The 17,397-nt window shown below is 40.4% G+C and overlaps 2 protein-coding genes across 2 annotated transcripts in view; one reads left to right on the top strand and one right to left on the bottom strand.

Annotated features, from left to right (window-relative positions):
- The window catches only part of ngef (neuronal guanine nucleotide exchange factor), a 41,939-nt gene extending 29,670 nt beyond the window's left edge, over nt 1-12,269 (top strand). Inside the window, exons 11-15 of the mRNA XM_054794779.1 lie at nt 6,835-6,998; nt 7,081-7,239; nt 8,169-8,248; nt 8,330-8,434; nt 9,978-12,269. Of these exons, the coding sequence (XP_054650754.1) occupies nt 6,835-6,998; nt 7,081-7,239; nt 8,169-8,248; nt 8,330-8,434; nt 9,978-10,222 (753 nt within the window). The 3' untranslated portion in view covers nt 10,223-12,269. The remainder of the gene's footprint in view (nt 1-6,834; nt 6,999-7,080; nt 7,240-8,168; nt 8,249-8,329; nt 8,435-9,977) is intronic.
- A 1,589-nt stretch (nt 12,270-13,858) lies between these two features.
- On the bottom strand, nt 13,859-17,386 carry il12a (interleukin 12a). Its single transcript, XM_054794850.1, has 7 exons — nt 17,368-17,386; nt 17,143-17,291; nt 16,992-17,081; nt 15,735-15,776; nt 15,373-15,516; nt 15,246-15,287; nt 13,859-14,153 (listed from the first exon to the last, which is right to left on the bottom strand). Exons 1-7 carry the CDS (start codon nt 17,384-17,386, stop codon nt 14,013-14,015), a joined length of 627 nt encoding a protein of 208 aa, XP_054650825.1. The 3' UTR covers nt 13,859-14,012.
- Between the last annotated feature and the right edge of the window lie 11 nt (nt 17,387-17,397).

Consider the following 17,397-nt stretch of genomic DNA (forward strand, 5'->3'; position numbering starts at 1 on the left):
ACTGGGACCCCACAGGGGTGTGTGCTGAGTCCGCTCCTCTACACGCTCTTCACCTACGATTGCGTGGCCTCCCAGAACAACACCAGCATCATTAAATTTGCGGATGACACTACAGTCATCGGACTGATCACTGGTGGTGTTGAAACATCATACAGAAGAGAGGTGGCGGACCTCATAGCTTGGTGTCGTGATAACAATCTCCTTCTCAATACAGATAAGACTAAAGAGATGATCATTGACCCAAGAACAAGGGAAAAGGAGCCGCATAGACCCCTGTTTATTGGTGAGACTGAGGTGGAGAGGGTGAAAACCTTCAAGTTCCTTGGCACACACATCAGCGAGGACCTCACCTGGTCTCACAACACCCAACAAATTATGAAGAAGTCCCAAAGGAGACTGTACTTCCTGAGAAGACTGAGGAAATTTGGCATGTCCACCAAAATCCTGAGTTGCTTCTACAGATGCACTATCGAAAGTGTCCTTACCGCCTCCATCACTGTTTGGTACGGTAACTGTACAACACGTGATAGGAAGGCACTCCAGCGGGTGATCAAGACCTCACAGAACATTGTTGGAGCAGCCCTCCCATCACTGCAAGACATTTATAAAACTAGAGTCCTACGCAGAACACACAACCTCATCAAGGACAGCACACATCCACAACACTCATTATTCACACTCCTACCGTCAGGCAGACGCTACAGGAGTTTGAAGTCCAGGACCACAAGGCTGGCAAACAGCTTTTACCCACAGGCCATCAGGCTTCTCAACGAAGCACTCACACACGCCGCACGCAACACACGCACACACTCATAACACTATTTATTTATTTATTTATTTATTAGTATTGATGTCTTTTCTGTTCTTGTTGATTAATTTATTGGTATTAATGTTTCTTTTGTTCTTATTCATTTTCTTGTGTTTTCTTTTTTTTTTTTGAGAATGAACAGAATAAGAATTTCATTGCATAGTATCACAAAAGCCGATACTTTTGGCTAGCACTGTTGCAGCCTGCAGCGATCCTTTAGTGCAGTGCAGTGTCTTGACCTAATTAACGTCTTTGGCAGGTCGGCTTCTCACTTTCCCCTTCCCACAAAACAATGCCAATCATGTCTGCCGTGTGGAACTTAACTGCCAACACATGCCACGGAAATCTCAAAATCTAGGAATCTTTCGGGGGTGGCAAGTTAAAAAGCTTTAATAGGGCATTTGAAGAACAACGCTTCGAGGCTCACGGTGTGATCATCATCCAGACAGCTAACGTAGCCATGTGGCTAACACTCGAGCGTGACAGTCAGAAGGCTATATACTGTATATATACATTCTTGATCAAAATCTGAAGACCAGTTGAAAAATTGCTAGAATTTGCAGTTTGCTCATTTGGATCTTAATGAGGTTTTAAGTAGAGCTACAATATGCAAAAACAAGAAGGTGGAGTGAGACAAAAAGCACTTTAAAAAAGTAATTTATTGAAAACAACAATAAACTGAAATAGGCTGTTTATCAGCTGATCAAAAGTTTAAGACCATCGCTCCAAAAATAACAAAAAACTCTCCAAACCAGAACAAAAAATGTTCTCATTAGGACTCAGTAATGAGTAGCTCCACCGTTCTTGTTAATCACTTAAAAAATGGGTTTGGGCATGCTGGATGTGAGTGTTTCCAGGAGGCTAGTGGGAACATTGCTCCAAGTGGTGAAGATGGCTTCATGAAGGGCATCAACTGTCTGGAACTGATGACCATTTTTATAAACTTCCCTTGCCATCCATCCCCAAATGTTTTCTATGGGATTTAAATGAGGAGAACATGCAGGATGGTCCAAAAGATCCAAAAGAGTGATGTTATTCTCCCTGAAGAAGTCCTTGGTCAAGCGAGCATTGTGAACTGCAGCGTTGTCCTGTTGAAAAAGCCAGCAGTTACCACACAGACGACGCCGTTTGACGAACCTGCACCACCTGAAGCTCCAGTGTTCCTCTGAATGAAAAAGCACCCCAGACCATGATGGACCCCCCTCCACTGTGCCAGGTAGAAAACATCTCAGGTGGGATCTCCTTGTCATGCCAGTAACGTTGAAAACCATCTGGACCGTCAAGGTTACATTTTTTCTCATCAGAGAATAAAACTTTTTTCCACCTTTCAATGTCCCATGTTTGATGCTCCCTGGCAAAGTCTAAACGGGCAGTTTTGTGGCGTTGAAGGAGACCAGGTCTTTGAATCAGTTTTTTCTTTTTTAAGCCCTTTTCCCACAGATGCCGTCTGAGGGTTATTGCGCTGCAGTCGGCACCAGTAAGGGCGTTAATGTGGGTCGAAGACCGCCCTGTGTCTTGATGGACAGTCAATCGAATCCTCCGACTCACCGCAGGGTGTGATTTTTTTGGGTCTACCACTTGACTTTTTTGTTCCATAATGCTCAGGATCTTTCAGAAAATTTTGAATGACCGATTTACTGCACCCGACCTCAGCAGCAATGGCACGCTGCAAGAGGCCTTGCTTATGCGGGTCGACAATCCGACCACGTTTCAAAAGAGAAAGCTTCTTAGCTTTAGCCATCAGGAGGGCATGACAGTGTGAATGCCTGACAGAAAATTAACATTTTTTTGCAGATTTTGGCTTTTGTAGCCTGTGGTCTTAAACTTTTTGTAATTACCTTTTTTTTTTTTGCGTCCCATTGCAGTCAAAGGACTTTGGAACTGTCCGGACTTTTCCCCTTTATACGGCACCCCCGGCCAATAGCACTCATAAATGAATTGAAAAATGTGTTATTAATTCATGTGATCGGTATCAGTGTCGGTATGGGCCTATTTCAGTCCTGGATGATTGGTAGGAACTGTCAGCGTAAAACCAAGGAAACTAGCAGAAGGCATCTGCCTCAAACATACCACAAGCAACAGCATGCACAAACAAGCAATACTCCGACGCGAGCTCACGCCACCGGCTGAACTAAATAACACAAAACTACAATTAGCGTCAGGTGTGCGCAATCAAGAAAGTAAAGGCGGCCGAGAACAGAACAGAATAAAATAAGAAGTATAACAAAATAAGGGCATAGAAACTGGAACTTAGGAGAAAAGAGAAACCAACAAGCTGCCATGCCAGAAGTAATGCGGAGCGTGACACTTGCAATATTCTACCCTTATGCCCATAATATTTGGACTTTATTGCCATAATATGATAACATTTCCACAACGTAATTTTTAAAAAAATACAACTTTATTTTGTTTTGTTTTATTGTCATAAAATTCAGACTTTAAAAAAAACAGCATATTTTTTTTTAATATTTCCACTCTATGCTACTAAAATCACATTATTTTTCCTCATAATTTTAGGAATTTATTCTTGTTAAACTGCAGCTTATTTTCTCGTTAGAATACAACTTTTTTCTACTACCGTAATATTTTTGCTTCATTCTCGTAAAATTACTTACTACTTATTACAACTTACTCCTTGTACATTCTCTTCTTGTAATTACCACTTTATTCATATTATTCATATTTTATTGATACTATAACTTTTTATCCAACCAAATTTTCCAAAAATTACAACATTTTATGTTGTTTTGTTTGTTTTTCATATTACGACGTAAAAGAATAATGCCTTTTAATATTTAAACTTAATGCTACTAAAGTGACTTTTTTTTCATAATATTATGACGTTATTCTCGAAAAAACGCCTTTTCTTGTTACATTACAACTTTTTTCCCCTCAATATTTTGACATTATTCTTGCTAAATTACAGTTGGTTTTTTTCACAGCAATTTTAAGTTTCCTCTTGTAAATTTTCTTCTTGTAATTATGACTTTATTCCCATAATATTTTCACTTTTTCTCCAACCTAATTTTCAAAATTGACAACTTTATTTGTTGTTTTGTTAGTAGGCCTACCTCATAATATTACGACTTTAAAAAAATCTACTTAATGCTACTAAAGTCACATTATTTTAACGTTATTTTTATAAAATTACCACTGTTTGTTATTAGATTACAACTTTCTGGTAAAATTACTGCTGATTTTGACATTTTTGCTGTTTTTTTTAGTTTTCTTGTTAAGTTATATTTTCCAATATGTTATGGGCCGATAAAAAAGGCAGTGGGCCGCACTTTGGACACCACTGTGTTACACCGTGACACTGATTTCATGTGTCATTTCATGATCATTTATTATTGGTGAGTTGCTTTACATTTTATATTTTAAATATGCTTAATAAATGTGCGAGGCATATTAAAGAGAGACGGGGAGGAATCTAATCTAATAATTACAACAGACACTCTCACAGCAAATGTTGACCCGAAATCATAGGCTCTTACTGCAAATGTTGACCCGAAATCAAAGGAGAATGTCACCACTAAGCTAGCTAGGAGGGTTTGGATTGGGACGGTTGGGGGAGCAAGCCCTGTGTCAAAAATAGAAATTTTTAGTGGTGTATGAATTAACTTGTGGGGTCGGGGCTCTTTCATGTCTATGTAGCTTTAATACTAGCACATGTGTATAAAGAGCACTGCAAGCTTTGCAGTACCCTTTTATGTAAACACTGGGTTATGATGCAGTCACACATGCAAAGCAAGATTATTCCATGCAAATCGAGAGTCATACTGTCAATGGATGCATCTGAGATGATGCGACATGGGTGACATGCTTTCTTTCTTCTATTCATGGCAGACAAATGTATAGTAAATCTTCTTGTATACAGTAGATCCCCACTACTACTGCAGTAGAAACACACATCATGGACACCCTCATAAAAATGGTTATTATTGACACTCTAAGCACAATAATATGCATCACACATGCATTTCAAATGATAAGATGTATAGGTATTCACCACCAATGCATGATAATGTAAGATGACCAATAGAACAGATGGAATCACAGTCAATGCCTAGCCTTTAGCCTGGTCGTCAGGTTACCATGGCAACCGGGCTTCCGTCCTGTGGCACCTCCATCTCCGTCTAAAGCTGCTTGTGGTGGTACGCGGCTCCACTGCTCCACTGCTGGGTTGCCCCAGCTAACAGTCGGAGATGATGTAGGCCTTCCTCCATAATGCATCAGGTTCTAAAATAAATCTTTAATATTTCAACTCTATGGTATTAAAATGATATTATTTTCATCATGTATTCTCGTGAAATTGTAACATTTTTTCTTGTTAGAATATGACTGTCGTCCCATAATATTTTGACTTTATTCTCGTAAAATTACAAGTCTCTGTTCTATTTTGGCCGTTTTTTTTTTATTTTTATTTTGTAATTATTTAAACTTTCTTCTTGGAAATTTTCTTTTAGTAATTGTGACTTTATTCCCATAATATTTTGACTTTCTTCTTGTGACACTTTTTAAAACTTTTTCCACAACCTAATTTTCAAAAAAATACAATTTTGGTTCTATTTCATAATATTACAACATTGAAAAAAACAGTCTTTGCGTATTTCTTTAATATTTCGACTTTATGCTACTAAAATGACGTTTTTTTCCCCTCATAATATTACGTTATTCTCGTAAATGGATGACTTTTCCTCGTTAACTGTTATCTCTTAATATTTTGACTTTATTATTTGAAAATTATCACTGATTTTTTCATTTTTTGTAGTTCTTTTTTATTTTTTAAGTTTTCTTGTTTAAATTATATTTTTAAAATGTGCTGTGGGCCAATAAAAATTGCCGCGGGCCAGAGTTTGGACACCCGTGATCTACATAATCCACACTGCTTGCCTGTTGTAATTCCTGTAATGACTTATCATCATATATTAACTTTGTGTTTACCTCGCTGTGAGTTTTGAGGGCAGATTGTAACATCTTTCGCTTACATCACATTATTACGTACATGTATGCTATATTAGTATGCTATATTTTATGCTTTATGATCACATGATGTGTCAGAAAATTTCCAGGACTGGTTACACAAAATACACTGCTCAAAAAAATTAAAGGAACACTTTGAAAACACATCAGATCTAAACTGGGGGAAAAATAATCTTAAATATCTTTCCTGATAATAAGTGGGTGATGTATTAGTAACAAAATGATGCCACATCATTTGATAGAAATGAAAATGATCACCCTATAGAGGGGGGAAATCAAAGACACCCCAAAAATGAAAGTGAAAAAATGATGCAGCACACTGGTCCATTTAGCTAAAATGTCATTGTAGCAACTCAAAATGATTCTCAGTAGTTTGTGTGGCCCCCACGTGCTTGTACGCATGCCTGACAACATCGGAGCATGCTCCTAATGAGACTACGGATGGTATCCTGGGGGATCTCCTCTCAAATCTGGACCAGGATTCTTCTCCTTCCCCTTCACCTTCCCCTTCCCCTTCCCATTGTTCTCCCCACAAGAGGGTCATGCCTTGAGCTTGGGAAAGAGGTGGTGCAAGGTCTGGTGAGTAGGGAGGTTGCTCCAGCATGGCGATCTTCTCCTCAGCCAGGAACTGTTAGATGCTCAGGGCATTGTGAGCAGGTGCGTTGTCATGGTGAAGCAGCCATGAGTTGTCCTGCCACATCTCTCGCCTTTTTGCGTGCACTGAACGAAGCAAACACCGCAGGCTCTATAGCCGTGCTGGTTGATCTGCTGGCCCTGTGGCAAGAAATCACAATGGACAATGTCCCTTGTATACAAGAATGCTATCAACAACAACATTCCTGAAACTTTCCTGACACACTTCGTATTACCAACTTAGGGGGAATGAGATGGGTTTTCTGTGAAAACATGGCCTATTTTCAGAGAGTACCAATGGACGGGGTTAATTTTATGAATAAGAAATCTGTGAATATGCTGAATCGCAAACAGAAATAGTTGGGGGATCCACTGTACATCTGACCTTTGACCTCTGTTGACACGTTTAGTCTGTGCCCATCATCTCCCACTCCCGCTGGTTGCTAAAGAAGGGTGAGGTGCAGCTCATGGCAGGACCCAAGAGCACCAGGACATTGCGAAGCCGCAAACTCTACCAACCTGTTTTCCTGTTCCTTTTCAACAACTTGCTGCTGGTCACCAAGCCCAGCTCTAGGTAAGCATACATCATCCATATTCTCACCTGAACTGCCATCAGTGAGTTTCTATCCTGAAAAGAATTTCATCTTATTGTTCAGCGGGGACAAGTTCCAGGTTCTGGACTCATGCACCCGTGCCATGTTGAGGACCGAAGACCAGGAAGACCAAGGCCAGGTGCTGGCTAATGTCTTTCATCTTAAATTGCTGGAGAACCAAGAAGACCGTCAAGTGAACTACATGCTCAAGACCTCAAGCATGTGAGTTTGTGAATCCGGTACGATACTGTAGGGACTTTAGTGACATCCCTGATGTGGAAGTTGACTGACAAGAGTTAGTGGTTACATCTTTTCCATCTATCTTCTTTCGTTTATTTGAAGTCGGGTCGAGGTGGCAGCAGTCTAAGCAGGGAAGCCCAGACTTCCCTCTCCCCAGCTACTTTGTCCAGCTCCTCCCGGTGGATCGCGAGGCGTTCCCAGGCCAGTTAAGAGATATTGTTTCTCCAACTTGTCCTGGGTCTTCCCCGAGACCTCCTACCAGTTGGACGTGCCCTAAACATCTCCCCAGGGAGATGTCCGGGGGGCATCCTGACCAGATGCCTGAGCCACCTCATCTGGCTCCTTTCAATAGGAGGAGCAGTGGTTTTACTCCGAGTTTCTCCCAGATGACAGTGCTTCTCACCTTATCTCTAAGGGAGAGCCCAGCCACCCTACGGAGGAAACTCATTTCGGCTGCTTGTACCCGTGATCTTGTCCTTTCCTTCTATACCCAAAGACCATAGGTCAGGGTAGGAATGTAGACTAACCAGTATATTGACAGCTTTGCCTTTCGGCTCAGCTCCCTCTTCCCCACAACGGACTGATACAGAGTCCGCATCACTGCAATCTGGTCTTGTGTTCTATCCTGCCCTCACTCGTGAACAAGACCCCGGGGTACTTAAAGTCCTCCCTTTCCATCATTTCATATACTGAAATGTACTGAGACTGAGAGACACTTTCTAAGTGGAGTCTTTATCCTTACATAACATCATGAATGAAGGTTGTATGAACTCTGTAAGTAAGCTCTGGAAGCCGGGTAAAAACCACATTTGTAATTTATGTAATGAGTTGAAAAAGGATGAAAAACACTGCGGTATACACTTTACAAAGCAATTGTTTGACTGAACCAATGAATGGAATCCTGTGCACAGGAGTGATAAACTTCGATGGATGTGTGCTCTGACCCCCAACCGCCGCACACGTTTTATGTCGACCAGTGCACACGAGCCAGGTGAGACGTCACACACAAACATTAAACTATCAGCATGCAAATGTGACACTGAACTCAATCCATTTGATCTGTGATTTTTAGATTCTTTACAGGTGCAGTGTATTCAGTCTTACTCCTCTCAAGAGCCGGATGAACTTTCCATTGAGATGGCTGATGTTTTGAATCTCTTGGAGAAGACAGATGATGGTATGTGCATGCACAAATCTTCTTTTAACGTAACATTTGAAGCATTTTGAATTATCTTACTTGTGACTTACTTTGTCCGAAAGGCTTCTTCAGTTATAAAATTTTAGGTGGTTGGGTTCCCTGGGGGTGGTCACAGTAGTTGTTGTTGTTACTGTGGCCCGGCATGGCTGATGAACAACCGTCCTGCATAACAGAAAGTCATCCATCCATCCATCCATCCATCCATCCATCCATCCATCCATCCATCCATCCATCCATCCATCCATCCACCCATCCATAAATCCATCCATCCATCCATCCATTTTCTTCCGCTTAATCGGGCCCAGGTCGCGGGGGCAGCAGTCTCAGTAGGGAAGTCCAGACTTCTTGGTCTCCAGCCACCTCTTCCAGTTCCACTGGGAGGACACAGAGGCGTTCCCAGGCCAGCTGTGATACATAATCCCTCCAGCCTGTCCTAGGTCTGCCCCAGGGTCTCCTCCTGGCTGAGCATTCCCGGAACACCTCACCAGGGTGGCGTCCAGGAGGCATCTGGACTAGTTGCTCAAGCCACCTGAACTGGCTCAGGGTGGGAACATAGATCGACTCGTAAACTGAGAGCCTCAGCTCTCTCTTTACCACGACGGTCCGGTACAGTGACCGTATTACTGCGGACGCTGCGCCAATCTGCCTGTTGATCTCACCTCCACCTGGGGCAAGACCTCACTCCCAACGCAAAGGGTGCAATCCACACTTTTCCAACTGACATGGAAACCTTCCCTTTGTGTAGGGAGAGCCTTTCCAGTTTGACACAGAGCTCTTCTTCTGATTCTTTCACACCAGCAGTCCTCCCTATCCATAATTTGGACATCATTGTCCTTGAAAGAATGTTCCTTTGTTTTGCTAAGCTCATTAACTGCTGACTCTGGGCCCGAAGAAACTGCTCACCTATGTTGTGCCATGCTATGTTATGCAAGAGTTGCTCGGTCTCTCCAATATAGTAGTCATTGCACTTCTCACTAGACTAGAGTTTGCTTCTTGGGGTTTTTATCTTTGGGATGAACCAGCCTTTGTCAGAGGGTGTTAATGGGTTTGAAATGCATCAGCATGATATGCTTGGAGAAAATCCTTCTGAGTCTCTCTAACAGGACTGCCATGGTTCGTTTGTTGTTTCTATCCTCAGGCTCGGGTGTAGGGGCCGTGCTTCTCCTGGCGGATTTGACAAAGGTCCAGCTACAAAACCCACAGTTAGAAAGAGCTGTGCTGAACTGTTCTGTCCTTCTGTCTTCCGTTGTTGGTGGTGGGGATCTTCTCTGTTCTATCCTTGAAGGTTCTGATCACCCCTAGCATGTGTTCTATTGAGGTTTCCATCCTTCTCTGCCCTAGTAGCAACAACCCTATTGTGACCACCCCCATGGGACACACCTATCAGTGATATAAATAGGAAAACTCCACACCTAAAATTTTAGAGCTGAAGAAGACTTTTTGACGGAAACAATCCAGTTGCCTTGATTCAACTTATATGGATTTAATTTGTCAACATCTTTCTGTGGCATCTCTGTTCCAGGCTGGATGATGGGTGAAAGGCTCCATGATGGCGAAAGAGGTTGGTTCCCAAGTCGACTTGTAGAGGAGATCCAGAGTAAGGAGGTCCGAGCTCAGAACTTGAGAGAGGCAATTAAGGTTCATCAGGCTCAAGAGGGAGGATCAGCCATCCAAAGTGGAGGAAGGTTTGGCCTAAGAGGGGTGAGGCCCATCCCAAAAGTCTCCAGTGTCTTCAGTTCGTGGAATGATCAGATGGGAGACAAGTAAAGCATTTGACTTTAGGAAGCTGCATGAGATTTAATTCCTGTACAAAACCCTCTTGTTCTGTAGATTTTGAACCATGGACAGATGAAACTTTCCTGTCTGGCTTCCATTATACAGTGGGGAAAGTAAGGATTTCATCCCGTGCTTATCAATATACAGTATGCTGATTTTGTACATTTACATCCTGACAAACATATGAACAGGCCGGAATGTTTATGGTTGGTTTATTGTATTCAAGAGAGATGACTAAGGTTAACGATGACAATTGAGTTGGGAGCACAGTCAGCAAGAAGAGCATTACAAAGACACTTTAATGTCATGGATGAGATCCTGCGGTGTCCGCAAGAAGACACATGCACAGACCCGTCTGAACTTTTGACATGGAAAGACTCACACAGGGCTTGGGAGAGTGTGATGTGGTCACGTGTTTGGAGGCAGAGAAATGGTGAATACGAGTCCAACAACATCTTCCCTACTGTCAAACATGGCTTTGGGAATCTTTTACCAAAATCCGTCCTTGTGAGCAACTACAAGAAACTAAGACACCGTTTGCTTGGGGATGAAATAATTCTCACATTTTACTTGTTTTTTTTTTTACCTTGTCTCTCTCAGTTACAATGAACTTACCATAAGAATGCTGGACTGTTCATTTCTTTGTAAGGGGGGAAACCTAGAAAATCAGCAGGGGATCAATATTTATTTTCCTCGCTGAATGGTTACAGACCAGTCAAAGAAACTCAAGTCATGTTGCATGCCTCATGAATGTGCAATGAAGGGGTTTGTTCGGTATGCCCCCTTTACCGTGGTGCATAATAAATGAAGAAAAAAAAAGCTTTTTGTGGGAGGTGCAATGACAGATACCCCTACATGTTGTTCCAATGACTTTATTGTGAAGATAATGTAAATGTTTCTCAGATGCATGGACAAGGTTTAAAACTTTGATCGTGTTCATTCATTTCATTGTAAAAATACATCAGAACCATCAGTGATGTGTCTATGGCTGCACAAAAGAACAAGTCAGCCAAAAGTTACTTGACCCAAAAATGTATTTTGGATGTATGACTCGCTGACTACAGCTACATTGACTACATTGTTGGATTGATTGTCAATTATAGAAAATAATGGCTTTACTTGTTTTTAACAAAATGTGTTTCTTAAAACTACAGATCCCAAATGATGAGGCCATGATATCCCAAATATGCACTTTCAGTGGAAAATATTGTTGTTTGACCAATATTGTTTAACCTGACATCACACACAGTATAGACTGTGTTGAACAACACTTTGTCAATATCATCTCACCAGTAACTACAGACCAAGATACACAAATACCGGTACACAGAAATTCAATCCTGTAGTAGTCAATGTGGCGGATTGGTCCGGTGTCTGCAGCGATGCGGACTCTGCATCGGTCCATTGTGGTGAAGAGGGAGCTGAGCCGAAAGGCAAATCTCTCAATTTACTGGTCGATCTACATATCATACCTATCCTCACCTATGGTCATGAGCTTTGGGTTAGTGACTGAACGGACAAGATCGCGGGTACAAGCGGCCAAAATGAGTTTTCTCCGTAGGGTGGCTGGGTTCTCCCTTAGAGATAAGGTGAGAAGCACTGTCATCCGGGAGAAGCTCGGAGTAGAACCGCTGTTCCTCCGCATTGAGAGGATGAGGTTGTTCAGGGCACGTCCAACCGGTAGGAGGCCTCGGGGAAGACCCAGGACACGTTGGAGAGACGATGTCTCTCAACTGGCCTGGGAACGCCTCGGGATCCACCGGGAGGAGCTGGACAAAGTAGCTAGGGAGAGGGAAGTCTAGGCCCCGACCTCGGATAAGCAGCAGAAGATGGATAGATGGATAGTATTCAATGTAAATGTATAGAATGTATTATGACGTGTGGACCAGCATGATTGTAAAAGCCTGTATCTTTATGTATACAGTACAATAATGAAAACATTCAATGTTTTCAGTCAGAATGACAAAGGAATTGTTATATCATTTTTTTAAATATGTAAATTATTGCTCACAAAAAAGTAAAAACAAAATGATCTGAATTTTGCTCATTGTGATTTCTTATAGTGGGTGTGTTTTGTCGCTTTAAACACTGCAAAGGGTGCTGAATATGATGAAGGTACCCGGATATAAGCCGTAGGTGTCCACATTATGACATACTGTTTTGTGGGTGACTGCAGCCTATTATTAGTCAAATAAATATGCATATTTAAGCAATACTGTACATATTTCTGGAAATGAAGCATTTTCAAGCATAAAAATGGCGTTTATGGAGGTTAATTGGTTCCAGACCGACCATGATAAGTGAACTTCCCCAAAGTAGGAGTCAATGTTAATAAACTGAATGGTTACACTTTACAATAAGGTACACAAAAATACAGTAGTTACTGAGGAACTAATGAAGAACTAATGACTAAGGCACATAAATTTAGACTAGTTACTGAGGAACTAAGGCACATACATTTTGAGTAGTTACTGAAGAACTAATGAAGAACTAATGAGTAACTAATGAGTAGTGGTTTGGATTAGGGTTAGGTAGGTGCGTTCCTCATTAACTACTGTCATTTTGTGTACCTTATTGTAAAGTGTTACCAACTGAATATTTTTGTATTTAGAGCATAGAAAACTTGTTTATGCCTTTCTAGATATGATATTTTACCATTATTAGAGCCCTGTACACTTGAAATAACACTCCTATAGTCACTTCTACACTCCTGTTATTCTTTGTTTACACCACATTGCACACCACTAATGCGCAGGCTACAGGATCACTGCAATGTCCTAAGAGACGGCCGCTGCTCATAGCATATAGCAAGCTACCGAGCTAACCATTTAGCCTCCAGTGGTGTGGAAGGACAAAGTAAGAAGCCAAAAACGTAACACTTTCCTTGCTTTCCTTGTTGAATGCGACTGCTAAATAAGCCGCCGACTGACAAACTGAAAGAAGGTGAATGAGAGGTGAAGGAGACACAATGTTCAGTGCAGTCAGGTTTTATACTGCCTCCATTTGTTCTTTTTTTCCTTTCCTTTCAGCATAGTTTAGTCTGGAAAAAACAGGCTTTTCTTTTGCTCAAATTGTTCAGGAGTGCCAATGACAGATTGGTCATTTATATTTGTGCATGTCAAACCATGTCGTGCGTTCTGTTACGTGTCAGATAGGACCTCTAACTTACACCCACTTATTAGAGGCATGTGGAATTTTTTTTTTACTGCATAAAGGACATGCCTATGCCTGAACATCTTCCAGTGCCAATTGGTTATGCTAAAGTTTCCCTGGTGAACCAGCAGGAGGAGCCACCACCAACACCTTAAGGCTGAATCCCAATATTAACCCTACCCGTCTGATGAATGGCACATTATATGGGGCTCAACCTTTCCGCCCATCTGTCCTCCTGGGTCAGGGGTCAGCAACCTTTACTATCAAAAAAGCCCCCTCCTCCACTAAAGAAAAATAGTCTCGAGGGAAGCCAGTGTACAGGGGCTGTACAGAAAATGTTCCAGTCACTCGCACGTCACCACTTTGATGCACAAGAAAATGATTTATTATAAATTGAAAAAAACAACAAAGAATTGAATAAATAAAGATAATAAATAGATCAGCAGATATATCAACAAATATGTGTTCCACACTTTTGTCATCACTCAGCATCAGATCAAACAACATGAAATGAATGTGCTTTAAGTAAACTAGTCTTTTAATTTGGGATGTTTTTGCCGTTTTTGTTCTTCCACGTTGTGCTGTGGATATGCGTATAGGAAAAGGCGGCGCCGCTGAGCGGGATGGTTTACTTCCTATGGTCTCCTGAGGAGATGTAGCCCATGGCTCTGTTGATGGTGATGGCTCGGACGTAGAAGCCTCTCATCATCTTGCACATCTCCAGTCTGTTGGTGAAGGTGTTGTCTCCCCACCTTGGGGACGCGTTCTCCTTGAAGGTAGTGGAAGAAGTTAGCAAACAACAGAGGAAGAGTTATGATGCCAATTTGGCGATAATGCTGGTCAATGAAGCAGTCACCCAAATGTGCAGCAACTAAGAAATATCACATCCTTTTTATTGTCTGCTAAACTGTTGTTGAAAGCTGGATTGTAACAAACAATTCATCTTGTCTTTTTTTTGTCTGAAAACATATTTTTTCCTGAAACGGGTCTTCAAAAAGAAGGGTCGTCTTATATTCGGGGTTGTTTAATATTTAGGGTTGTCTTACATTTAAGCTTGTTTTATATTTTGGGTCATCTTATATTCAGGGTTGTTTTATATTTGAGGTCCTATTACATTCAGACTCAGAATTGCTGTATGTTTAGGGTTGTCTTACATTAAGGGTTGTTTTATATTTAGGGTCATCTCATATTTTGGGTTGTCTGACATTTAGTGTTGTTTTATATTTGGGGTCAGCTTGTATTCAGGTTTTAAAAAAAAATATTTTGGCTCATCTTATATTCAGATTCAGGATTGTTTTATATTTAGGGTCATATTACATTCAGGACTGTCTTATATTTAAGGTCATCTTACATTCAGGGTTGTTTTATATTTAAGGTCGTCTTACATTCAGGACTCATATTTAAGGTCGTCTTACATTCAGGACTGTTTTTAGTGTATTTAGTATATTTTGTGTCATCTTTAGTAAGGGTGGATTGTTTTATATTTAATGTTGTCTTACATTCAGGGTTGTTTTATATTCAAGGTCGTCTTAGCTTCAGGATTGTTTTATATTTAAGGTCATTGTGATTAAGGTTTTTTTTAGGATCATCTTACATTCAGGACTGTTTTATATTTAGCGTGTTCTTTAGCGTGTCTTATATTTAGGGTCATCTTATATTTATCTCATAGTAAGAGTTGCTTCGTATGTAGTGTCGTCTTACATTTAGGGTTGTTTTATGTTTAGGGTCATATTATATACACAAGGTTTGTCTTGTATTTGGAGTCGTCTTATATTTGGGTCAATACGGAATTGTAAAGCTAATCTTTCACAACACTAAAAGAGGTTAAGGAACAGGAAAGAGGAATGAAGACTTGAAATACCTCCGCCAAGTCTTCTCCTCCATTGGAGATGAGGGAACAGTTCTACGTGAAAAACAACAAAAACTGTACTCAGAAGATTTTCAAATGTTATTTCCCAAAGGGTCCTGTTTTCACACGGGCAACAAACCTTCTTTAGGTTCTGGATGAGTTCCAACGTCGGGCGCAAAAGCGCACTTTCTTCTTCAGGGCTTCTGAGTGCAGACTTGAGGTAGGACTGAATGACAGAATGGTAGTGGAGCACGTCCCTCATGATGTTCATCAGACACTCACCCTGTCAGCACAACGTGCGTTCTGTCATGTCTGCACTTCATCTCACAGGACGCAACATTAGCTACATCTGCACAATCTAATGATCCTGCCATGACATCAACAACACTCATATTCATTCAACAGTATGCGATTATTTTCCAGCTATGAAGTTAAAAACATTCAAAATGTATTATAATATCTTATTATCTTTCATTACATGTGTGCGAGTGTAGTTACTACCTCACTGAAGGAGGAATTTCTCTGCACCATGCAGCCTGAATTCTGTAGAGGAAAATAGCAATAATCATCAAAAACAAATAAATACATTGTATATACCGTGAAATATGAATACAGAATTGATTGACAATGATGAGAAGCAGAACACAATGGGCGGGTTTTCCCTCAGTCAATCGGGACTGTTGTGTCTCTATATTTAACCCGCTACTCATCCTGAGGTGGAGGGATGACATATTTACTCCAGCACGTGTCTTCAACTCTCACATGAGTGTACAACACCCTCTACTGGTAGCAGTAGTAAATACAATAACAGACACAGACACGTACAGTACAACAGAGCACCGATAGATCGCTCTAATACACCACAGGGACGCAGAACACAATGCACGTTCATATGCTGTTAAAAAAAACATACAAAATTGTACTTTAAAAGATCCAAACAGCGAATCCGCGAAAGGTGAACAGTGTGCATTTGAAATAGATTTTATTTGTTGATATTCAACATTTAAAGCATTTTATTTATTATTGTATATTACGTCTTAAATTGAATGTAGAACTCATATAAATGACAATATTATATATTATATTTATTGCAGGACATAACACTGTTTCTTTTTTACTTTTGTGAGTTTTTTTAAATGTTTAAAAAAAATCATATAATAAACACAAAGTTACAATCCAAAAAGGAATAATACAAAATTGATCAATAATATATATAAAAAGCCACAACGGTGCAGCAAATTTCTTTGTTATACAATAAATATTTACAGGCAATATTATTACTATTTTTTTATTGCGCATATTTCAATGTTGAAAACGGGACTTTGAAACAGAATAAGTGCTGGATTTAATATAAATGTTAATGAAGTTTCAAGTCTACATGTTTATTGCAGTATATAACAAGATGCAGTCAATGCATTTTTGTGAGTTTTTGTGAGTAATTTATAATTAGTACATACGTAAATAACGAAATCAAATATTCTAATAATGCATTAAAGGTTTTGAGTGTGTTGAACTTGTTATGTACGGCATTAAAATTTCGATTTTTTTAATAGTATTTATTTATATATGTATTTATATATTTCATAATAATAATATAATATTATAGTGTAATATGATTATTAATTTGTATTATGGAATTCTTTTCAGTGGAATCGATGGACTCTCAACTAATCTGAGGATTCTCAATTCACAGAAACAAATATGCATAATTTTTTTTAAACAATGCAGAACAATTGGCATTTTAGGAGAGAGTTTCACCTGTTGCATCACGGGCGCGCATGCGCGTAACGTGTCAGCTGAGCCGCTCATCGTAACTCGTTCAGATGCGACGCCGTAACACAAAACATCCTTTAAAAGAAAACACATGGAGTTTTATCGTTGAAAAAGTGTAAGTGAAAGAAAGACTCACACTACTGAGAAGCCCTGTGATGTTGACCAGGAGTCTTCGGAAGAGCGTGGAGCAGGTTGCGCACTCTTGCGCGCTCAGGTTGCGCACAGGCAGTGAGGTGGATGTGCGCCAGTTCAAGGTGGAGGTAAGCAGCAAACAGCTCATCAAGTCTGGAAAGTAGAAAACAGGACAAAACAAATCACATCAAAGCGTTTTTAAAGCGTATTTGTGCCCCGTGTGACTTACAGGAAATAAAGTGTGCCATGTTTGTCGTGT

Source organism: Dunckerocampus dactyliophorus, chromosome 12 (genome assembly GCF_027744805.1).
Source record: "Dunckerocampus dactyliophorus isolate RoL2022-P2 chromosome 12, RoL_Ddac_1.1, whole genome shotgun sequence".
Taxonomy (NCBI): Eukaryota; Metazoa; Chordata; class Actinopteri; order Syngnathiformes; family Syngnathidae; genus Dunckerocampus; species Dunckerocampus dactyliophorus.

What these genes read in the sequence shown, in the direction of transcription:
- il12a (XM_054794850.1), bottom strand. An exon ending in TCACAGGGCTTCTCAGTAGT is followed by an intron (nt 17,082 to 17,142) that starts GTGAGTCTTTCT and finishes TTTCTTTTAAAG; the next exon opens with GATGTTTTGTGTTACGGCGT. An exon ending in GCGCGCCCGTGATGCAACAG is followed by an intron (nt 15,777 to 16,991) that starts GTGAAACTCTCT and finishes TTTCCTCTACAG; the next exon opens with AATTCAGGCTGCATGGTGCA.